General features: G+C 39.9%; 1 protein-coding gene across 4 annotated transcripts in view; it reads right to left on the minus strand.

Annotated features, from left to right (window-relative positions):
* The window catches only part of ATP8A2 (ATPase phospholipid transporting 8A2), a 349,977-nt gene that overhangs the window by 238,001 nt on the left and 86,334 nt on the right, over positions 1–25,642 (minus strand). For all 4 annotated transcript variants that reach the window (XM_055702611.1, XM_055702612.1, XM_055702613.1 and 1 more), the window contains 8 exons: positions 24,936–25,041; positions 23,512–23,594; positions 21,789–21,838; positions 19,586–19,655; positions 17,781–17,865; positions 16,334–16,473; positions 12,978–13,116; positions 5,490–5,554 (listed from right to left, as the gene is read on the minus strand). In XM_055702611.1, the coding sequence (XP_055558586.1) occupies positions 5,490–5,554; positions 12,978–13,116; positions 16,334–16,473; positions 17,781–17,865; positions 19,586–19,655; positions 21,789–21,838; positions 23,512–23,594; positions 24,936–25,041 (738 nt within the window). The remainder of the gene's footprint in view (positions 1–5,489; positions 5,555–12,977; positions 13,117–16,333; positions 16,474–17,780; positions 17,866–19,585; positions 19,656–21,788; positions 21,839–23,511; positions 23,595–24,935; positions 25,042–25,642) is intronic.

Raw genomic sequence — 25,642 nt, forward strand, 5'->3', positions numbered from 1 at the left:
TCTTCCTTTACAGCTAGACTCTGTAACCAATGTCTTCCACGCCTGAACTTAATGGAGCATCTGCTAGATGAGGGGGCAGCAGAGAAAAATGAGAACATGGAATACTCATTTTCTACAAAGCTTTTTTTTAACATACAAAGTCTCACTAGAACTTGAATTAGTTAAGAATAGGTGCTCCTTTACCTGTTGCTTTTGCTAAAATGTATCCACATTTTAGTGGCTTGTTAAAGACTCTGCATTTCTCAACACCTATCAACCACGGTTACATTTCACAGAAAATTTCAAGTACAAAATCTGCGCTTCACACTGAAACGCTCCCAGACTACTGATGCATGGCACATCTGAAGTTCTCAACTTTGCATGGGAGATGTTTAACAAGAACCACTTTTCAAATTCAAATCAGTCCAACAGCAGCCACATCTCCTTCCTCAGAACCCTTGCCTAAGACATGCAGCTGAGATTTTGTCATCTCCAGCTCTGAAGAGTTACAGGACCAGAAAAGAGATATTCTCAGATTTTTTTGCAAAATTTAGGTGGTGTTATTTCAAAGTAGTAAAGCTACACAAATGAAAAGCATGAAAAATAAAGACACTGGTCTTTCACATTTTTTACAACTGTTGTAGTATTAGCTCACATATTCACTCATGAAAGGGAAACCAGAAAGTATCAGCAAAAATTAGGCATGGTAGATATAGTACTATGCCCAGGTGGAAACCCTCTTATTAACTTCGCACTTCCCACTCTCCCACCACTCATGTGCTCCAAGCAACATGGCTTTAATGAGGCAAGTGTTTAGCATTGAGTTCTGCAAAGTATCTTCAGCTATCTCAAGAGCGAATCCTCAAGTGATTCTACTGAGCTACTGCTGATCAACACAGTTGAAGCCAGAGTCAAGGTTTAAGGCATTCAATTCAACTTGAGCCATCAGCAACACTACAATTTCAACTTAAAAAAGGAAACTATTATCGTATTTTCCCAAGTGCTACCTCCAGTTCCATAGCTGAATGAGGAGTTCAGTGGAATAGAATGAGCAGAGGAGCTGCTTGTAATTTTTTATCTAGGGTGTTTAAAGTATGCCTGACAGAACATTGATCGCATATTTCCCTCCTATGTTGGCAGAGGTCAGGCAAAACAAAGGGGAGGAAAGAGCAGATCATTCTATATTAACTCATGTTTGATAAGAATTTCTCATTCTAGTGTGTCCTCACATGAAGCAACACAGCAAGATGCATACAAAATGGCACATATTAATGATTGTGTCAGCCTTGATCTCTCACGCTGTATGACTAACTGCTCTTACTGGAGGAACAGATCCATCATAATGGACAGTACTCTGCAGAGTCAGAAAGCCTCCCATCCCCATACACTCTTTCAAGACAAATAGAGTGTCCTCAAGGGTCTTAAAATAGGTTCCACACCCCCTACCAAAGTGCTTTCTGGTATTGAGACAGGAGGCGAGTCCAGTAATATTTTTGTGTTTCTTACATATGATCTGTGACCCCCTCTACCATCATGGGGTCTATCTGTCAATATACCTTTGATTGTTGTTCGTAGTGGAGACTGCTAATTAGATGAATCTGCCAACACTTCAACATCATAAGAGAACAGATTTTCAATAACATTTGTAACAGTAGTTTTACAGTTTGTCCTTATCTTAATTTGGATCATGAAGACTAATACAACCTCAGATCTTCTTAAGACAGTTCAATAGCCATTCAGCTTCCCAGTTTATTACCCTGGGGTGTTTTTTTGTACCCATTTTCTCATTTGTACTACACAGCTGTTAAAGTAGTCTTGTTTCTCTAGAAGTTTAAAGTTAACTCTCTGGAGTTCAGACCAAGAGACTAACTTCTTTTTGGGTATCACTGAAAAAAATTCTTCTGCGTTCAGTTTTCTGAACTCAACAGTTTCCACTTCTCAGGTAGTTAACACAATACCTCACGAGAGAAGCACCACATTTATTTACACAGAAGCTTAAAAATTGTTAAAATAATTGCTTCCTCTACTATTCCTCATTTGATTCTAGCATCCATCTCTTCAACAGCAAAGATGACTGTTTATTCCTGTCTTACCCCCACTGCCTCAGAAGACTTCAATCTGAAACTGGGCAGTGGACTCAAGATTCAGCGGTTGAGTGGGTAGATCCGTCACCTTTTCCCTTTCATACCCTCTCTTTCATGGGGAATGAAGTATTTAGCCTTTTGTAACTTAATGAAGTTCTTTCCACAGGGATCCTCTCTTTCACTTCAAGTGACATTTTGGCAGACCACAATATTTGCAGTGCTGGCATGGGGGAAGTGAGAAGAGATGCCATTTTCTCCCAGTTCAGTTCCCACATTACATTACCCCTTGGCTAAAGTTGGGGAAAAAAAACAAATGTATAAAAACCTCAAAGGGCATATGCTAAATACAGAAAGGAATCAAAATAAGCCTTCAGGAGCTTGAAAATGGGAGATTCCCTCTATATTTCCTTGGAGTACACTAGCTCCTATCTTCCAGCATTTCCTGCACCCTATTCTTAAGCTCTTTATTTCTTTCTCCAGTTGTGTTTTCTCTCTGGTAGCCATTATCGCTTTTGCAAGTCTATGCTGAGATAAAAGTAAGAATAGGTTTCACTTTGTTACAATTAATTTGGCATTTAGAGTATACACTGAGGCAGGGGTTGTCAACTGAAGCTGTCAGGTAGGCAGGTGACACTCTGAAAGGGACTCAAAAAGATTGGGTAAGGAGACTATTAGCATGCCTTCCCCAAAATCCACTACCCAGCCCACAAAGTGCAAGCAGATAGACCTGAACAGATACAGTCTCACAAGTTCTTGCTGAAGCAGCACATTTCAAATATTACATAGGATCTACTCAATTAAAACCAACTGTCTTAGGCCACCATTTTCTCATGTTTCAAGAGAAGAATCAGAGACTTATCTAAGCAGCAGAAGGATTTACTAGGACTTCAGGAATGTCAACTGCATAGATGACGTTTGTTAAAACCCCTACTTTCCTAAAGCAATGGAAAACATATCAAGTTTTCAACATAAAACACAGAAGCCTTTCTGGGAGTCTAAAAATCCTACAGTAATATATATATTAAGTGTATTCCTTTGTACAGCTATATGTGTTTCAGTGAGTCTGTGTCTGTTTTATAACAGCAAGACTGCAATCACACCAATTAACCAGAGTTGGTTCTATACATAGGCCAAGGCCAAGCTGTTACTGCTGTTGAAGATAGGAAAGGAGAACAACAGAGATCTAGGCACATTCACTCACTTATTATTGCTTAAGTCCAGCCTTTCATCCCAGAAAATGCAAGTTCATTTTTGCCTCATATTGAAAGTCCTTGAACCATCCTACCTACACGGTTTGACATTTAAAGCAAAACCCCACAGTCAAAATGCTCACCACTAAAGGCATACGTAGTAAATCATTCCATTATTCGGCCCACCCTCTCACGGTCCTTTCACTTGACTAACAGAAGTCACAATTTAAAAGCAGGTGCTGAAGCTGTTGAGATAGTACTCAGCACCTTCTGTAATAATATTCACTATAGAAAAAGTGAATATTATTCACTTTTTACTCACTCAAAAAATCTGCATCTCACTATATCATGGTATTCAAAACCGGAAGTAATGAGTCAGTCAGGCTAACATGGCTTAAGGTCTACTTTGTCCAACTTCTGGATATTTCTAAATACCAAGCAGCATTAGCTCCATTTTCTTCCTCTGATCTAGCAAGAACTTCTCAGCTTGCCTCCCTTGCTTTAGCCACAGGTAATCATTGTCTAAGCTTTATTATTTCTAAACAGGCATACACAAAAGGCACAATGCCTCTGCAAATTTAGAGGAATTACTTTTGATTCAGGTTGAACTAAGAGCTTTACTTACAGGGTCAAACAACTTCAGAGCTTCAGAATGTGTAAAAAAATTGAAAACTACACAAAGCACAACCAGCTTCTTCCCTCTAGGTTTAGTTCACAATACAATCAGAAAAAAACCCCTCACACCCAAAGTTTTCTTATTAGTATAATTCTAATCAAATAAACCTTTCTGCCTCAAGCAACAAAGACCACGAGTTGCTCATTTTCTGCTGAAGTTTTGCATCTTTCGTCACATTAAAAGGTCTAGTCAGCCAAGTGTGTTAAGAAGCTCGTAAGCAGCGCAGTATTTTGATATCACAAAAAGGAAACAGTTCTCTTGAAGAGGGGCCATTCGGAAGTGGAAAAGTGGGAGGAGAAAACAGTCTGAACTGATTGAAGTCTCCAGGAAGGCATTTAGATATTTGCTTGAAATACTTTGTATACTCCAATCTATACACACTTAATGCAGCTAACAGTTTGAAAAACAAAAAAAAGGAATCCACCTTATACCACTAGAGTTATCTGAACAAGACTCAATACAGTAACACAGAAAAGAACTTCTGCAAGAAAACTAACATGGTCTTTGTTGCTTGAACTCAGCGGCAAGACAGCTTGCATCAGGGTACGTTACACTGCATGGAACCTAGCAATCCAGCCTCTGGAGGCAGTTCATCTCCCCTGGATTCACTGGGATCTCCCAAGTTCTGGTGATCTAAAACTCTAAGCCTTGAGATGCCACAACTGCATACAAACAAGTTAAGTCTAAGCTGAAAACACTGTCAAGGCTACCATAAAGTACATTACATAAGTGCTATTTCCCAGCTATGTCTCACACAGTTACTTTGCCACAATAGTATTCCCCTCTTCCACCAGATCTCCAAATATCCAGCAACTCCTTCCATACTCAGATACAGGCTTTGCATCTCCCATCTGGTGAAGCCAGATGAATTGCCAACTTTAAATGCACATACCAGATACTGCTCATTACATATCTTTTCATCTATCCTACAAATACCTTTAATAGCAATCAGATATTCAAGTGATATCAAATGCCAATACAGATGTTGAGACAGGCAAACTGGAAAAGCTACCTTTGGGAAGTTTCACATACAAACTCAAGATTTTTCTAGTGAATTTTTGCACATACTCAAGGAGCATGGCAACCAATCACAGGCAAATTCTGATCCCATTTTTAGGTCCCAAAAGCAGTACATAGGTAACTTCACAATGCAGCTTGCTCTCAGATGTTAAGGTTGGTTACAGCTGTTCTATGCAATGCTGAAGATAGCTTATTAAGTTGAAATGAGTCTTTTAACTTTGTTTTCTTTCTTCATACTCCTACATCTATACCTTAAAACCCAATTATATTCCTGATGGCATACTGCAGGTTTCAACAGTTTGCAGCAGAATTAAACCATTGGAGCTAATTACTTCCTTGTTCTGAGACTATAGTTTGATCTGTACAACTTGTGACTGGATACCTCAAGAGTACATTTTGCACAACCCACTCCTGTTTTAGCATGATTTTTTTATCTTACTACCTTAAAGGAAAGAGATGAACTTTGTCATTTTATTTAACAGCTTTCCTTTTGTTCACACCTCCTTCTGCAAAGAATTGTCCCAGTATTAGCTTACTTACGTCTAGCGAATCCTCATTGACCAGGATGAGAGACATACTCTGTGAAATGAGTCTGCAAGAGTATCCTGCAAGAAAACAACAAAACACACAAGGATTTACTTCTCAAAAGATTATTTAAGGTTTAGTTAAACATTAAGATGAGCACCTATAAGCCAGATTAGTTTTTGAGCAGTTACTCCTACCAGGCAGGCTACTGGAAACATTGGTGTATAAGGACACATTCCAACTTGACAACTTTACTAGCAACACAGGCTGCATTTTATCTGCATTTCCAATACTCCACTTGAGATGTTTTAACCAAAGAAAACACCATATGAACTGGATGCAATAAATACAGTCTATAGCCCTACAGTAAAGTTAAGTATTTTTGTACCTAAACTTTATCTACATGAAGGCAGTGTCACCTTCAACACAACAGGAACAGATCTGAATGCACAGCTGCAGTTATGCCACATGACTGGAAGCACACACTAAATTAGTCCATGCTATTTAATCCCCTTAGCCCACACCTGGGTTACATGAGCATTTTTTACTCCTCAGAGTTTAGTGGGGAAGGTCCTAAGCTTCAGCAGAACTACTAATCAATGACACACAAATCCCCAGCGGACTTTTATAGCCATCAGGTAACTGCACTAGATTATTCTTAGTGTAGGACTAAGGCATGAAAGAACAAGAGCAAGTTGCCATAGTCCAGTGCAGCACTCTGAAGGCAGTTCTGTCCATTCGCCTCGACAGCAAAACTCAAAGCAGAAATTATCAGGACAGAAAAAAACACCTCTTATATTTGCAATAGTAAAAGCCAGTGACTGCAGTACCACTCAATGACACTGAAGTGACAGCTCCTCTGCTACATGATTGTCACCAACACGAGACAAAGTCGTATCCAGGATATATATACTTTGCGTTTACAGAATTAACAGTTTAATTCTAGCTCATATTAATGGCAGGAGAGAAACACAAACTCACATCAGACTGATCCCATTGCACTATCCTAAAAGTTCATACAGGTTCCCTTGGGATTGGCACAATCAGGTAGCTTTGTGAAACAGTAGAGAACTCATCTATTTTGAGGCGTATGCCTTTTAATGCTCATCTAAGTTACACAGGAAAAGGAAATACAATAGAATTATTTTATATTTCTAATGTGCTTTTGTATAGAAACCAATCACATCAAGTTTAAAAACTGCTGTCAAATAAAAAGAGGTCTCAGGAAGTCTTACTTCTCTTAAATGGAGACTGGAGACTACTGCTGTCTAAGAGTAGTATCCCAGTGATGAACCACTGCCAACAGGTTCAAAAGCAGCACAGCATAGTCAATATAAAGAGATTTAGAGTCCCCATACCTCATAAGTGCAAAAGAACAACTCAGGCATGAATTTATTTTCTGTGGAATTCTTTGTTTCTTAGGAAGGCCATACTGGCTCATCAATTGCAATGCAAATCTTTTCCTCAGGCTACAGAATTTTTCTAATTGGGCCAGTTTTGTAGGTGTAATCCAGTGTTAACCTGCCTGGAACATGAACAACTGCTGTCAAGAAAACAAATCCCTCATCTTCCTTTGTGGAAGGCATCACATAGCCAGGTGCTTTCAGGCAGCAGGTTTGATTACCTGCAAAAGCTTTGTTTCTCTTGCATTTTCACAGCTGTGTGCAATATCAGGTGCAACCTTGCAGATGTATTTTCATCTTATTTATGTTAAAAGGTAAGATTTACTTTCTGCTTTAGAGAACAATACAGAACAACATTGAACTTGCACGTATACCTGATGGGAAAAGGATGAAATACATTCTAACAACACACAGCCTACATCAGTAAAGCTTTGCAGATCATCTCCACTGCCTGTGAAGAAGTACTTAGGTGGTAGTACAGAACTGAGTAATGAAGCTTCAGCAGGTATAAACAAAACACTAACTTCGAAAAAAGTCAGTTTGCCTTTTTTGAAATTTAGTCCCAGGTTGAAGAACCACTTTCTTATTTTTACTGAGGAGAAAAAGAGTATATTAATAACTTAAGCACTTCCTTCCATGTCAGGGTTATTCTTTCCCCAGGGAATGGCAATAAGCCTTGCACAGTAGGCTGTTAAAAATTCAGTATAACTAATTCAAAAGAATTTTCTAGTAGTATTTGATTGGAACAGCAGTTGCAATAGCAAGCTGTAATTTCTAAACCACTACACAGTTTCACTTTACCTCTTTCAAGACCAGCACAATGCCACTTGACAAGTAAAGCTGAAAAAAAACCAACTGTGGAAAAGAGAGTTGCTCTGCTGTGCATCTTGGAAGTCATGGAATCAGAAGAACTGATCCTGCAATTTTGCGTCTTGTCAACACATTAAGCACAAAGGAAAGATTGGAGTAGGATGATATAATCAAGCCTAAAACAGATTTATAGGAGATCTATATACTACATAAAATTTCAGGACTATGAAGATGTTAAAATCTAGTGCTACCATAAAACAAACTGGTAACTGTAACAAGTGACATCTGAAGTCTTATCTTAAAGTTTTATACTAGTATTAAGAATAGTTATTATTGGCAGTACTAAAATGGCAAACAAAAAATACAATCTCTAAGATCATGGCCTATTTTTGTCAATGCTTTCCACTAAAGCAAGATCAACTGCTGGTTCAAAGCCAGGTATAAAATGTCAATCCACACCTGTAATTTGCTGTCTAGCTCTTTAAAAGTCTAACTAAAAGTCCATGAGGCAGATATATCAGATATTATTAGGGCTGATTTCCCTTCAAATGTCCTGGAAAAAAAAAGATTGCTTGAATCTGAGTTCAAGGCTATAGTACACAGGCACATTCATTCTGCAGGCATACCAGAATCCAGCATCTGCAGCAAGAATGATTATTTTTTTTGTTTAGAAAGGGCACATATGGCCCTGCTCAAACTTCACACAGGGATACAAGTATGCTTCAGCTCTCTTAATGTTGAGCTATGATTTATTATTATTTTTCCATTTAAATGAAGTATTCTCACCTCTAAATTGGAAAGATATGGGTTTGACAGATGAACTCTCAGATGTGTAAGGTATTAGCTGGATGGCTGCATCCAAGGAGTTACAGTCAACAGCTCCATGTCCAAGTGGAAACCATTAAGTCTCCCTTAGGGGTCAGTCCTGGGACCAATACCATTTAATATCTTCTCCAGTGACAGTAGGATTGAGCGCACTCTCAGCAAGTCTGCAAACCACACCAAGCTGAATGGTGTAGTTGATATGCTAGAGGGAAGGGATGCCATCCAGAGGGACCTTGACAGGCTCAAAGAGCAGGCCCATGACAATCTCATGAAGTTCAGCAAGACCAAGTGCAAGGTTCTACATCTATGCTGCAGCAATCCCAAATATCAGTACCAACTGGGTGATGAACAGATTCAGAGCAGCTCTACTTAAGTGCCTGGGGATGCTGGTAGATGAAAGAGACAAGACAAAGCAGCCGCAAGTTGTGCCATGGGAAGTTTAGATTGGATATTCAGAAAAAACTATTCACCAAAAGGGTGGTCAAGCATTGGAACTTGGCTGCCCAGGGAGGTGGTTTAATCACCATCCCTGGAAGCATTTAAAAAAAACCATGCAGAAGTGGTGCTTAGAGGCATGGTTTAGTGGTGGACTTTGTAGTCCTGGGTTACCAGTTGGATCTGATAATCCTAAAGGTCTTTTCCAACCTAAATGATTCTATGATTGGTTGGACCTTAGACCCCACCGGGGGTGCTGCATCCAGCTCTGGGGCCCCCAGCACAAGACAGACACGGACCTGTTAGAGCAGGTCCAGGAGGGCCACAAAAGCAATCAGAGGGCTGGAACACGTTTCCTATGCAAAAAGGCAAAGAGTTCAAGTTGTCCAGCCTGGAAAAAGGAGACTCTGGGGAGAGCCTTCAGTATATAAAGGGGGCTTATAAGGAAGCCTGAGAAAGACTTCACCAAGACCTGTAGTGGCAAGTCAAGGGGCAATGGGTTTTAACTGAAAGAGGATATGTTTAGACTGGAAATAAGGAAAAAAAATTATGATGTGGTGGTGAGACTGGTGGATGCCCCATCCCTAGAAGCATTCAAGGCCAGGTTGCATGGGGCTTTGAGCAACCTGGTCTAGTAAAGATGTCCCTGCCCATGGCAGGAGGATTGGGCCAGATGCTCAAAGGTCCCTTCCTACCTAAACCCTTCTATGGTTCTATGACTTGAAGGCAGTGCTCACAGCTATGAATACATACAGTGAGAGCACTTCAGCTCAACTGTAGAGATTGGTTCCTTGTTGAAGGGAGAGATGCAGTTCAGTAAACACCAAGTTCCCATTCCCAGAAAACAATCATTAACTGTCTGGAAATACATCAATACTGATTTTCTGGGAGGCTGCTGAGCACCAGGATGGTAGTAAAGAGAGATCCGTCATGGGGGTTTTTTGCCCCGTTGAAAGGCAAGAAAAGTCCAGAGTCTGGAGATAGTTCTAGAAGGTTTAACAGTGTTCTTGTAGTCTTATCCTTCTCTTAAAACAGTTTGCAGACAGTAAGTATAGTTTCAGCTGATAAAAACCGAAGACCATATGTCACACTCAGAGACATTTCTAAACCTGGTACTCATATTTTCTATAGGTAGAAAGTTCAAATGGTTGATCAGTATTTAAAGCTCATCATCAGGAACACCCTCCTCACCTGCTGAACTATCAGCTGGCACATGGCTCAGTGGAAGGCATACAATCACCCCACAGCAAAGTCAATCATTATTCTTCAGAGAAGTTGAGAAAGCAAGAGACAGACATACAAATTCTGAAGGCCACTAAATCAATATGAAGTTAGAAGAACAAAGCACTCCAACTCCTTGGGGCAGCTGCTAAGAGCTCAAATATACCTCGACACATATGCATATCCATACAGCAAGCAAGAATACATAAGCATAACCTTCACACACAATGAGAGCATGAAAATAGTTTTTAGTCCCCAGATAGCACATTTGCACTGGAAGCATAAAGTGTACATGTGGACTGTGTTTTAAATTTTATGTTTATTACATTTTTAATAGGTTACATACAACTGGAAGACTGCCACATATTTTACTTTCAAGCCCACTTGAACATGAAGCTAATTAAGTTTGAGTTTTACTACAAAATTGTACGCTAAAAGTGATAATTTAGAAGTTGAAAAGAATAAGTGTCTCCCTTACGAGTTGCTACCATAAATACAAAAAATTTTAGAGACAAGCTAGAAGTTAGTCTCCTTCACAGCCTTCAGAATAAGCAATTGGTGTAAAGCAAATTTACTTGTGTTCAGGCTAGCTGCTGTCAGTATATCACTTATGTCAGGTATTTATGCACATATCTGTAGCGCCTTTTTTTTTTTTAATTTGTCAGAGGATGATACTTCCCTCCTCAAGCTGACTACTACTTTTAAAGAAAGCAAAATGTGCAGATAGTGATTCAAACCAGATCACTAGCATTTAAATCCACTGTCTACATAAAATTTTATTAGGAATAAGGGGATGTCTTATCAATTCAAGTTATTTCATCTCTTGGTACCAGATTCAACATAGAAATACATGGAACTTGATTCAGTTTTGGCAAGTAAGCAGAAATTCTAGCCAGTTAAGACTACATTCTGGAATTCCACTACACCAATCAAAACAGAAAAACTTAAAAACCAGATAAAAATAGCAAATGCCCCAAGTTTTGCTAAAGGTAATGTAAGCTCAGTTACAGACCATCACAGTTCTGCCAAGAGGAGCCTGAAATACACCCAGATGCATCTGCATGCAGTTCTACGTATGAAAAGCTTCACGGGTCACATTCTCCCTATAGTTAGAGAATCTTTAGGTCAACATGATCTTGAGATGACTGAAGAAATAGCTCCTTCAACAGAAAGCAACCTATGCTGTTAAGGATCCCCTTAAGCTACACCTAATACATCTGAACAGACTAATCTGCAAACCTGAATGCAATTGTGGATGGCACTTTACATAGACACACTAGAGACAGGGCAGATAAGCAGAGCTTTCTAGACAGAAGAAACAAAATGTGTCACTCTAAGAGATGTCAGGTCACTAGAGTGCCACTCTGCCTCTTTCCATCTCCAGGCATATTTATGAGTTACACTGAGAAAAACCATCAAAAACTATCACAAGAGCATCTTGGCACTGTTTCCAAGGATACTCTATTTGGGAGACAGATGATGTCGTAGCAGGGGTGTGCTTATATCAGGACCTGTTCCTTTATTAAGTCTCTAGTACTCAATTAAGACCTGGATAGCCACTCTCCTAGGAGGCTACTAATGGTGTGTGAAGGGCTATGGCATAATGGCAGCGTAGGCACAGCTCACAAATCCGCATTTCAAGCGCAGCAGCATTCTGTGACAGCACAAGGCATTACCACCCAGGCTGCCCACCTTACAAGCATCCACAGTGAAAAAAAGCCTTAAGGATTTGAGTTTTGAATAGACCTACTCATGTGGCATATTCAATGCAAGCCTACATGATAGCGTGTTACAGAGCACAACATCTAGCTGCTACAGGACTGAAATTACAGTGTGCACCTTCAGTTCAGCTCTGCCTTACTGTAAAATTGTATTTGACAAGTAACAAATGGAGTTGGGTATACAGACTGCTTTATCAGATACATTTACGCCCTAAAAGTCAATGTGATGTTTAAGGGCTGCTCCCAATAGCAAACCTAAACTTACAGCACTAAAAACTCTCCTGTTTTATACTGCAAAAACAGGTAACCAGATAAAATACCTATGTCTTAAGTAGGTTACCGTTCTATTATATCAGTACCCAAGCACACCTGTTTGTGTGTTTTTCACATCACTGCAAGATATTTTATTTTGCATTACAAAGAGCTTAGTTTACAAGTTAAGATGCATCAACAAGCTTGAGACAAAGATATCCATGTTCTGCCTCGATAAAAGAACCCATATTAAACTCTATCCATACACTCAATAGCAGCAACACACTTCTACTAACAAGCACAACTTACTTGACCAACAAACGTGCCATAAGGTGACAGCAGGAGCAGTTATTCACCTGTACTTTCACAGAGAAGTTCTGCAAGAAGTTGTAAACTATATGCTTTGTATTACCATATTTCACATCATATCCCAAACTGCGTGAAAGTCTAGAACTAAAGGAAGTCAGTAAGAACAGAAAAAAAGCTGTAAAATAGTTTGATATAATGCACAGTATGACTGAAAGATGAGTCTGATTGAACTCTCTGGTTTTCTAAGAACACAGAAGTACTTCTCTCAGCACGAAAAAGAATTGCACTTAACCAAGCGCAGCAGCATTCCCTTTTGCCTTAAAAGAACACCTGAACTTAGCCTGACAGAGTAAAGACTTTACTCCAAGACCCCATGTCCTCCAAAGTGAAGGCTACCACATGCCTGCCTGCTATGAAAGAACCGTTCTGTAAGAAGCAGGCCTGATTTACTTTAAAACCCCACACAGCAGATCTAGCATGTAACCTGCTACATACTGAACACATTAAGAGTAACCAGAGACTGATACCTATATTGAGAGCTGTTTCCTGTTTGTCACCAGTCAGAATCCATATCTTAATTTCTGCCTTCATTAGTGTGGCTATTGTTTCTGGAACACCTGCTTGCAGGCGATCTTCAATGGCTGTAGCTCCAAGAAGCAGTAAGTCCTGGAAAAAAGAATTTGAAGGATTGTTTTCTTAAGATAAACCTCTGTTTGGAACACAGTCAAAAAGGAATTAAAGACAGCATGTTGCATTTCATTGCCAATACAGCATTTTGACAAGCAATATACACTACAGTAAGTTTTTGGTGTGCCTATTCTACTTCTTCTGCATACAATTCACATTTCAAGAGGTACCAAATGGAAGAGAGTGTTTCTGATCAGAAAGATGACAGTGTTTCAAGATCCATTAATTCACGTTATACAACTCCAAAGCTAGCCTATGGATGAATGAATGTACTAGAGCATTCAGTAAACCATAGCAACATGAGCAGTTACAGTTTATATGTTTCTTAAGCTCACAAAATGCAAGTCACCTGGCATCACATCATTTAAACTAATCTCTCTCCCATGAAGTGTACATACAGACTGGATACAATCACTCAAAGCAAAAATTATTTCAACTATTTATGGATATAATCACTACATTTATGTAATACAAGTGGTATGAACATTAATCAGTCCAAGTATCTCTAGTCTACATAGACATGTCTGCCAGAAAAACATGTCTCATACAACAAATTTAATACTACAGAATCAGTCATATTCTTAGGCAATTTTAAAACAACTGCTTGAAAAGATTTGGCCGCATTACAGAAACAAAAAAAGGTCAGGCAGACAAAAATACCTAAGAAATACACCCTGTCAAAAGGCACCATCTACTCAGAAGATGTTAAATTCAAAAACATTTTAATGATTTTTTTAGACTATACATAAATTTATTTTAACTTTAATATCTTTATATAAATTAAGTTTAGTCATACTGTATCATTTCAGAACTTGCACTGAAAAAGTAACAGCTTCTATTCTTTGTTGGAATTATAATGATTCAAAACAAGTGAGAACAGATGAATTGAACAGAAGTAGTTAGGACCGCTGGTATTGTCCAGCCTGGATAAGACAAGGCTCCAGGGAACCTTATTGTGGCCCTTCTACATATAAAAGGGGGCTTACAAGAAAGCTAGAGAAAGACCGTTTACTAAGGCCTGCAGTGGCACGAGAAGGGGAAATGGTTGTTAGCTCAAAGAGAATAGGTTTATATTGGTTATAAAGGAAGAATTTTTATTACAACAAGGGCCTTGAGGCCCTGGCACAGGTTGCCCAGAGCAGCTGTGGCTGCCCCATCCCTGGCAGTGCTCAAGGCCAGGCTGGATGGGGCTGTGAGCAGCCTGGTCTGGTGGGAGGTGTCCCTGCCCATGGCGGGGGGGGGTGGGACTAGGTGATCTGGAAGGTCCCTTCCAACCCAGACCATTCTGTGAAGAGGGCATTAGAACAGCTCCTGCTTGTATCTGTCTATGCATGCATAATTAACAAAGGGAAGTTGTGATTCATACAGGTGTAAGCTGGCATTAGTTACAGGTCTGGACAAAGTTTAAGTTTTGTTACAAGATATTCAGCTGGTAAAGGCAGTAGATCAATGCAACCAAGTCATTTGCTTTAGCGCCCTATGGCCTCCTGATGAAACATTAGTCCTACTGATGCTAACGTTTGAATGTTACAAATGCAATCCAAGTGTACTATCACAGATGATCTTTCATTCCCAAAATCACTTGTTAAGCAGTTAAACACAACAGCACTGGATTCAGCATGGCCATGCTACTGAGTTACTATTGCGCCTGCTGAAGCCCTCTCAGCTGGTGCACAGGCAGGGAAGGAAGCCACCTCAAGTTTTTTTCCACATGTACACCAGTACTATGATCCAGTGACCTCAACCTTCAGACTGACAAAGCAGCTCTCCCACTCTTCTTATTGTTTTTTTCATGGAAGGCTCAAGTGAAACAAAATTGGCCTGTTAAAATATATTATATTTTCTGTTACAGCCACAAGCAAGTTTATTATCTGCAAAGAAGTGCCTATAGACCAGAGTTTAACCTGGGAAATACCACATCTAAGAAAAAAGTTGAGTGCAGTTCCTGCTCCTTGGTATGACCAGCAAGCAAACATTAAGGAGAACAGAATACAGTGGATATTTCCTACCAACATGCCACTAAATCCGAAACCACAATTCTACAACCCACTCAAGTCCCCTTTTTTCAAGATAGTAAAATGTAAAAAGAGACAGAAGGCAGATGGCCAAAAATTATCTAAGGTTTGAGAAAACATTTTGGGAAGTAAGAGAATCAAGTCATGCTACTTCCTCACCTCAGTAAAAACAGAACAGCAGAGGAAGCAGAACGCTGAAAAGAACTATGCAAACCTACAGAATCAATGATTAAGTAACTGCACTGTTACTGACCAACCAACACAAAAGACAACTTCAAGCATTAGCTTGAAAAGCAACACCCATCTTTAGTTATCAAAGAGTTCTTGGAGTTTTTCTGTATCCTGTTAAAGTTGCTCCCATCCTAGTTTTTACCTCCTTTTGTCTTCTGCCCCAACTAACTTAAATAACCAACAGTGCTCCAGAACTTCAGTTGCATTGTTAGTATTTATTAATAAAGAAACTGGAATTGAAAGACTGTTTTAAAGAAAGCACTAAATAAAATCAGAGTGAAATAACTGGAGCAAGGGAAAAGAGCATGAGCAAGTGTAGGTGAGAAGAGCGATTACCAGCATCACCCAAAGCAGCAAGACCAACAAGTATCAAAGAAATACCGGCCCCTACTGTTGACATTTTAATATTTCATTTAGTGTGGAACTACAGTTTCACACTGGTTCTTGGATATCTACTTTCCCCTTCCAGAATTATGAGTTCTGCAGTTCACATGGAGGGCAGTTTTTCACCTTTTTTCAGTCCATGTGACTAGAGGCCTCAGTGAGCAGTTTGTTTTTTCTACAATGTCTAGAACAGCCTTCAGAAAACTTGAACTGTGAGTGCCGTATAAGAAGGAATAAATTTCTCTTAATATGTTAGTACTATGGGAACTTGTTGAGATACACTGTTTTATACATTTAAGTTACATCAACCTTACACAAGGGAGCACGACACAAAGAATGCAAGAAGTGTTTGTAAGTAGCAACGACCTTTTATATGCAAGTTTGTCTCAGATTTCTGCATTAAAACTTGAGAGGTCTATGGACTGAGCAGGTTGTCATCTACAACTACTTTTTCAGTTTCTCGTGAATGAAATGAACACTTTGTTTTACTGTACAAAGCCCAAACTCCATGGGAAGAGACACATGTAAGGGATTCTGTATCTGGTCATCAAAAAAGTGTGTCTTACCTTTTCAATGATCTCATAGCATTCCTCCAGCTTCTGAGTTCTATCTTTCAGAACCGTACTGCTTTCATTGTAGACATTCAGCCACTCCCTGTAAGAGTTTTCTGACAGATCCGCATAAGCAATGCACAAAGTCCTCAGACCTACAAAAAACAGCCATTAGACACAGTAAAACTACACTGAGTATCAGCAAATCATTGATGTTATGAATTAGCTAACGAATGCTAAATTCTAAATATGTCACTGGATCAACAGAAGCTTTGAATGCACACTGTTAAAGCTCTGGATTCCAGAAAATCTCCCTGTACAATTTTAAAGCATTTCTGTTTTCACAAATGTAGAACAAAGGTCTGGCTCATTTAGGTTACAATGTTGCTGAAAATCAAGATACCCTAATGATCACAAACTTCTTCATTTTCAGTATTGCAATCTAGTCATACCGGAGCAATAAAAGTGTCATCTTTTTTTAGTTTAAATATGAAAGCAAGTTTGGGTTTCAAGTATTGTATCAAAAAGATCAAATGAAAGAACTGCCTACCTATTGTGATTAAAGGTATTACTTTGTCAAACATACTGCACAGCCCACGTTGCCTTTTAGACCGTTTCTTTCTTCGGTGTATGCACGTAACTCGCATTAATAACGGGAGTCACATGCACAGAAGAGAACAGGGCCCATGAAGTCAGAAAACTATATTGTTAGACCACTGAAAAAACGTTAACATACACAAGTATGGATTTCCCCACACCCCTCCCGGCACAAGTTAAGCAGAAAGGAGCGTGTGCCACAGAACACAAGAGTTTAATTACCACGAATGTGGTAGCCTGCAAAAAGAGTAGTTTTGTTGGAGTGGGGTTTTTGTTGTTGTTTTGGTTTGTGGTTTTTTTTCCCAGAAGCTGAATATATTTTCAGATTTAGGAAGAAAGCCACTGGTTCACGGCTTTACTATAATACAAATATCTTATGCTACTGCAGAAGAGGGAACAAAGGCAAGTACTTCCCTGTGAACAGAGGTGTTAGATCAGTCAAAAGCCTTACAGACAGTTTCAGATCATCTTTGATGTCTTGGTCTTCCAGGATTCTCAGCACGTTCAGGTTATCACTCTGCCTCATAAAACCAGGGACTCTTGTCATCTGACTTTTGCACTGATAAACCCACCTCTAACACCAATGTAATTGCAGTACTCTGGGCACCACAACTCACACCCTTTCCCTTCACCATGGGCACACAGAACCCTATCTTTTCTGTCTAAATTCCACTTCCCTACTAAAATCATACAGAAGCGGGGCACAAACTTCCTTAGGCTTGAAGCTGCCCTAGAGTTGTTAATTGACTGATTATGCACCACATCTTAATTTACCTTCATACAGTCTTATTTGGTAATGCAGACAGTGCAGAACACTGCAAGTAATTTGATAAACTGAATTCTCATGACCTGATGTTTCTCTTACCTTCTGTTGCGAAGTATTCAAGATGGCACAGTGTTTGTTCCATATACTGGGAATCCTTTGAAAGCCTCTCAAAAATGACATTATCCTATTAAAACCAAATTCATTACAACAGAGTAAGTCTACATAAAAAGTTTCCATTTGTGTATTTACAAGCTCAAGTGAAGTAACCTGAGTGGACTTGGTAATATCAGAACCCAAAGACTATATACACAAGTAATACATTCGGGTTTTAGGGACTCTGGTTTAAGTAATCTGGACAGAGCTCAGTGGGAGAGATACTGCATCCATTTTAAATAATGGGGACATAAGTACACTCTGCCCTCCCCTCTTTCCATGCAGGGGTCACCGTTATGGGACAGCACAGAACACTCCTTTCTGAATTAATAAGGAAATACATTGATCATAGATACATATATCAGAGGATATAACCGTCTGGTCTTATTCAGTACACATTGTAGTCCCATGCAGAAAAGCTTGTTGCAACCCCTACTAGAAAGTATTCCCATTGATCTTCAACAGGAAGCAAGAACACTGATCAGGTTCTACCACAAAATTCTCCCAGAAATAGCCTTCCTCCTGCAGCAACTTTCTTCATCACTAGAAGGGCAACTGAAAAGGCCCTGAAAATAGCCACAATCAAAACACAGCACCATCACCTACATCTCTCTAGTCTCTGGATTTTCTTTTGCAACTATCAAAACAAGTTGCTACACACATATAAATTACAGAAACCCTACTTTTGCTCAAATTTGTACTCTTAAACCAAGTAAGCAGGCCTACAACTGTCACTGATCAGCAGGCATATAATACAATTTATTACCGATGTGACAGATGACTACGATCAGAATGTGGAAGAGTTCATGCAGAATAGGCAATAAACTTAGTTTGAGCAGTGGATGCAGCAGAACATACAAGACAGAACACCAGATTACACTAATTACTACAACCCTTTTGCTCTGTTAGACATCTGAGCCTGCTCATATGGAAGACAGCATGAAATCTTACTACAAACTCTCCTGTTCTGCATCCCTTCCCGTACGACACTCCAAAACAACATGAACTCTGGCATAGCATGAGCCACAAAACAATTGCAAATCCATGCAGTCCTATTAGACATACAACTTGGAAATACCACACAATGACAGTGAACTTAAATCACTCCTACCACACCAGCATGAAGCCAGCACATCTTTACTAAATTAGGGTAGTTAAACTGAAGCAATAGAGCAGTGCATCTATACCTATGTGTCAGGACAATTTCCAGTAAACCAGACCCTTAAAGGAGTGAGAAGTTATTTTCCCCATTGGAAAAAGCCACCTCTAGTTTTCCATTGAAATTATAACTACTCTGGTTGTGGCCAATCCTAGTTTTGCAGCCTTTGTACTTTGTTAAGTTATTGCTCTTGTCAGTGAAGACATAAGCACAACACAGTGCAAGTGATGATGACAAATAGCAGGTGTAGAGACACAAGGGAGCCAGATCAAGAGCCAACCACTTGAACAGATTTTAGTATTGCAGATTCAGACAACAGCATTTAGTTTAATTCCTGAACTGCTGGTGCACAGCTGGGTGAAATCCTGACTTTACTCAATTGAAGGGTACTGCTCCCATTTGTTTCAGGATTTCAATTGGGTAGTAAAAAGGCTAGCAATCTTCCTGCCTGCAAGAAGTCAGAGGAGTGACAGATGTCTTAAATCACTTAGTCCTAAACAGAAAGCAAACAGGTCATGAAATGCCAGCATCAGCCACAGCTGTTGAAATAACTGGTAGTGTTAGCTCTCCATTAGGTAGCATAATTACTTACAGCCCCTTTGCAGTAGAGACGTAGCTGTCCTGCTGGAGTTCGAACAATCACTGACATTCTCTTCCTGTTGCTATTACAAAAAAAAAAAAAAAAAAACAAACCACACACAACTTGCTTTCATAAGTCACAGTGATGACTATTAAGTCCTGTTCTAGCCAATGAATTCTCATATGTGTTTAGTGCATCTGAGATCAAGTGAGATAACAGTATTAATTTAAGACCCCACAATGCCCCAAAAGAAATATTAAGTTTCCCATCTCCAGCTTCAGCCCTATGGCTCCCACGGGCAAGCACTCAACCAGAACCCAGATTCACACCAAAGGTGAACAAGAACTTGAAGAGCAAGATGGCATAAAAATCCTCTTGAAAGAAGGGTAATCACGTTTATCCTTAGCTTTTCCTTATTCTTCAAGCAAAACTGTTTTGGGAACTCAAGCTAGAAATGGAATCATTAAGGCTGAATACATAACTATTATAGGCACAACAGACACTGAAATAACCATTCACTGGCAAGGACAGTTACTGAACTTCCTAACTCAAAAAACACAGAAATATCATTGAAAGGAATTATGGTATAGTTGAGCTCTTGGCCTCCCTATAGGTTTTTTTTATATTAGTCTAATCAGATCTACATAGCTGGGATTATGTAGAACAAAGTCAGACACTCTAAGCAGGGCTGCATATCAAGACAGTCAGGTCTGGGATATATTTTTTAAATAAACAATAGCATACTGTACAGAGATGTTTAACAAAAGAAGGTAGGCAAAGTCTTTTTTTAAACTGTTTTGGCATTTCACTTATCAATCTCTCCTTTGAAAGGACCACTGGAAGAAATATGCAGCTTATAAAAAGCAGAGACAAGCAAATCTACTCGCACCAGGAGAACCCTCAGAACACGTGGTTTCATGTAATTCTTCTCCCTGGCAAAAGGAATGCTCAGAAGCATCATCCTTCCTCATTCCTTCCTTGCCATTATGTACAAACACATCGCTGTGTCAAGCAACCTTCTTCCTCCTCTGAAGCTGCTCTCGGAGATCTAGCCTCTTTTTCAAGAGCCATGTATAAGAAAGTAAGCTCTTGGCAGATGTGGTCAGACAAAACAATCCCATCTGAGGCTTCCTAAAGAAAGTCTAGAAGGACAGCAATTGGCTGCGCCGAGAATTTCTGGAGCAAGCTAATGACACTAGGAAACTTCCATACACTTTTAGAAATCTGATTATAGTAACTCCCTCACGGGTCAAGTGGGAAGTTGCTACACACAGGGAGACGTTAAGTCACCTTTTTTCCACTGCATGCAGGCTACAGCTGCTCCTGTCTATAGACACCAGGGTACTGTTCAACTTTTCAGAAATCCTGGAAGACTCTACTAGTGCCTTTTTAGATATTCCCACAAGTCGCTTAAGTAACTCCATTCTGAATGAAAAGGGGAAGTTGTCAAGGATAATCTTCTAAGCAAGCCAGGACCCAAGAAAAGCTACCTACCCAAATCTTCTCTGACCAGTTTTTACATACTACTTTGAACGAGCCAACTCAAAGACAGCAGAGAACAAGACTTCAAGGCTTAAGCCACAGTAAAAGTAAAAGAAAGAGCATAAATGCCTGCTGACTAGCACCATCGAAACTGACAGAACTCCATCAACTGATAATGAGAAAGCACCTTTCATCATCTCCAGTGATTTAGGGGTGCAAATCATCACAGTAAGCTTCTTGCTAACCAAGCAGTGCCCATCCTAACTAGCCTGACAAGCTAAGAGGGCTTGCAAGGTTTAAGTTTTCATCGCTGGAGTGGTTCTTAAAAAGGGGCACCAAAAAGCCCTCCAGCTGTCAGTTCCATGTACTCAAAACAAAGTAATTTATAGAAGCACTATAAAAGTACAATCCCAAAGCATGTTCTTGAAGTAGAGAAGAGACATCAGGAAAGCACTGAGTCACAGAACACCGCTTCCAGGGAAGCAACTCTTCAAAATAAGCAAACAGAACTAGAGTAGCAGAGGAGAGTTTCATGCTCACAGGCTGACTGCCACCAGTTTGTAAGAAGTTCTGTATTAATCCTGTATTGGAAACGAGGAGATGGAGGGGCAGGATAAAATTAGGGTAGTTCAGCTTTTCTAGTGCATCAGATGAATCTTTTTATTCTCAATATATTATTTACAGAAGCAGTTTTCTTGTTACCCTGCATTTAGTATATTGGAGGAGAACTTACCTGGAAAACTCCAGCACATTAAGAATTTCAAAGGTTTTTTCTTTTCCCAGCTACAAAAGAAAGCACGTACTATTAAAATTTGCAGTATACTCTTACCTGTGTAAACAAGCAAGTTGGTGTCACACCTCTACACATCGCCCTGTAAATAAGCTGTGGTAATAGCTCCCTCTGCTGGTACAAGTGATGTAGAGCCCCGTTTAATAAAGGCATTCTTGAACATCTAGGACTGCGGCATCCTCCGTTTACTATTTTTACACCATTTCAAGGATCCAGTATACTACTCCAGAAGGATAAGCGTGCTCTGACAGTTAATCTGCTTATTTACTACTTAAAGCTATCAACTAAGAGACTATCAACTAAGAAACATGTTACAGACTGTAACACTATTCCAAGTTAATAAACATGTCATCCACATTTGGTATTACAACAACTTTACTCTGAACTACCTTAGTATTTCTTTTAATTGAATTGCCAACATTGGACTTTTTTTGTTGAAAAGAAAGGTTCTCTGAGGAGTAGTTCCTGTTACAGGAATTAATTCCAGCAACAACCGTTTGCTGGGGTTGAACTCGAACAACCTAAACAAGGGAAAGGATTTTGAAACACCCTGTCTTCGCCATTTCTGTCATAAAATAGAGGGAATGAGCAGTGGGAGTTACTGGAGTCTCACAATTCCAGTGGTATTTTCCATGGTTAAGGAAAGGGCTGTAGCAAAATCTAACTGCAGTACAGAGTTATGTCCTACAAGACACATATCAATTCAGCAGTATCCCCAAGACCAAAAGTGATCTCCAACCCATGTTACATGTACAGCCACTGACACAGGCAATGAGCAGAGACAGGAACCTCTTGGACTGACAGCTTTTATTGCTGGGTATAGACTGACCATGCTCTCAGGTTGGTATGTATGGGGAGTACAGAACAAGGTCAGGTGGGCCTAGGTCCTCCTGCAGAGAAGAGCCTACATAGCTCTAGATGACACTGCTCATCCTAACCTCTTCCCCTTAAACTAAGCAGCAGTTTTCCGAGGAGCTGTAAAAAGTTTGTGACAAGTCTTTGAAAAATACAGGTTTTAAATGCTTAGCTCAGCAATACACCAAGAAACTTGAAAGTGAACACACCTGAGGGAAAAGACAACAACACATCCATTGTTCTTAATAAGCACCCTACTAGTTGCACGTGTGTAAATCTGGGACCGCTTTAGCTTAGACTGCAGCTTAAGTCAGAACAAAGCTGCCTGAGTTTGAGTCTGTCTGTATCCTATTTAACCCATTAACTACACACCCCTGTATGCAGAACTTGTTAAACAGCTACATCTTCTATGGAAGATCTTCCTCAGAAGAAAAATCCCAATTTAAAACTAGGAATTAAACATTTACAAGTACAGTAACCATTAAACCTAAGTAGTCAGAAAGTCTCTCAAACAACAAATTTCCTTCTAATACGAAAGTGTTCTCATCTGTGCTTCCCAGACAAGAGAAATACTCTTCAGACTCAAGTGCTGTGGTTTCCCATAGAAGCTTGCAGCTTCCTTTTACCCTGCTGTGTGGCACAGGCAGAGGACCTGGCATCAAAAACCAGAGTAAAACAACTTTGCCCAGTCTGCAAAAGCTTTTTGTACGTAGCATCCTAAAAGCACTGTAAAGAGGAAGTGAAGAACCACACAAGAGACATTTTATGCTCTGCAGGAGCTCGGCAGTCTGTGCCATGCGCACCTACTTACCGCATCAATGATAACAGAATGTGGAGTCCGTCCTGTGAAGACATAACCAAGTTTTTTTGCTCCTTTCACTAACGCCCCTTCATCTGCCAATACAAGAACAGCTTAAGTTTAATCAGATAGGTAGAAAAGGCCTGCAAAGCCAATACTTAAATTCGCCACAGTGCAGAAACACAGAAGCCCCCGTTCCTGTGTACTCCCTATCTGTAGGGCTGCTAGAGTAGCTCTGCACACTCTTCCACAAGTGCATTCCCATTTTAGTCCTACAAAGGCCGTGCAGTATCAACTACACTAACTTCATACTCCATCTGTATAAAATAACCTTTAATTACTGAAGCATTAAACACTATTGTTGTGGAGAAGCCAGATTTCTCTACATGAAAAAGCAGAAATACCTGTTCTGAAAGCACGATCTGTTACTCTAAATTCCTATAACATTCACTTAATCCATTTCCTGTTGTAAAGGCACCAAGTTCAGGTGCTATAGAAATGCAACATGGTCTTCTGGAGACTGAACTGACCAGTGTCATTAAAGAGATCAAATAACCAAGCTGACACTAGCGCCAACAGCTCTACTTCGAGTAGGTAGTTATACCTCATTCAGGAACAAGTGTCATGAAGCACAACCACCGTATAGGTGGACTTAGTGTCCAACTCCAGCAACCTAATGCCTCTACAGCTCCCTCGCTCTCCTCATAGTTCACCAACACTGTGACCAGAATTGGTTACATGGGCTTTTCACCCTAATCTTCAGGCACTCTATTAAGACATAAAAAGAAATAATGCTGCTTCATCACTCAATACACCACCATAGAAATTCTAGAAACATCCTCAGTAACAGAGATAAATTTGATGGAGAGCAGGGCACTGCTGTTCTGCATTTTGACCCTGCCTACCTCCTTCAATACCCCTCTGCTATCTGAAAGGAAAAAGAAACGGGCGAGAGGGAAGCCCTAATATGACCAAGGCTCTGCTCTTGGATCTATTATGCCATGTATCAGCACTGTGTATCCGCACACAGATAGATAGGAAGCTACTAGATCAAGAAAAACAGTTTGCAGTCCTGCCAAATAAAGCAAGTAACTTAACACAGAATCAAATCAGTACTTCCATGTATCAGCTCTAGACACTGAAAGTCCTACTTTTGCTTTTCTCTGCTGCAGAAAAGCCAGAGTAGGTAGTTTCAAGAGACGAAAAGGGATCATAAGCCCAGCCTAGCTCTAGAGAAACATCATGGCCTTGGTGGTTTTGTAGGAGGCATTCAAAAGCAGTACGCATTGATGACAGAAGATACCAGATCTACACTAGCATCATGGGGAACGCCTTGCTTTCAAAGTCAGTGACCTTCACAGAAATTTCTGGACCTTCCTTCCATCTGTTTATATTCCCCTAATTCTTCACTCCCAGAAAATAAGTCAACAACCAACCTGGAGAGGAGGCCTGGTAAATTATTTTATTTCCTTGTCTCTCAGGAACGACAGTGTGACACACAGCCAGCAGAGTGAGGAACTCCTGTATATGCACAGCTGTGGGCTAGAGAGGACATCAGAAGAGGCAGGTTTAGTGTTACACACAGACTGAGAAGGCTGACCTGAGAAGACCTCTTAAGTATCACAGCCAAAAAAAAAAATTTCCTGTTCTCTATTTGTAGTACTTGTCTTAGTCCCAGAACATCAAAACAGTGGAGTTAAGGGCCAGCATTAATGAACTAGACTGCTAATGATACAGACTTCACTTAAGTTGCAGACAGCTGGAAAGACAGAATATTCACACACACACACATAAAAGCATCAGTTTTGTAGCTCCCCAAGCTTCATATAAACAAAAACGTCTGCCACAAAGTGTTGATGATAATCAAGCAGCAAGAAATACTACTTTCGTAGCTTCCACAACAGTTTTCAATAGATTGACAGTAACCACACCAGAATTAAACTCACCATGACTGCACCTGCATCAGCCTTAGTGATGAACATCCAGAGCTGACAGCAGCCGATTAGGCAGTAGAAGACAACATCACATGCTATTCCACAGGAACATACCATCCAGCCAAGCAAAAATTTGATCAACAGTCCCTACACATTCAGCAGCACGAGCACATAATGTAAAACATCCACACACTGCACAGTCACCAGCC

Source organism: Falco cherrug, chromosome 2 (genome assembly GCF_023634085.1).
Source record: "Falco cherrug isolate bFalChe1 chromosome 2, bFalChe1.pri, whole genome shotgun sequence".
Classification (NCBI taxonomy): domain Eukaryota; kingdom Metazoa; phylum Chordata; class Aves; order Falconiformes; family Falconidae; genus Falco; species Falco cherrug.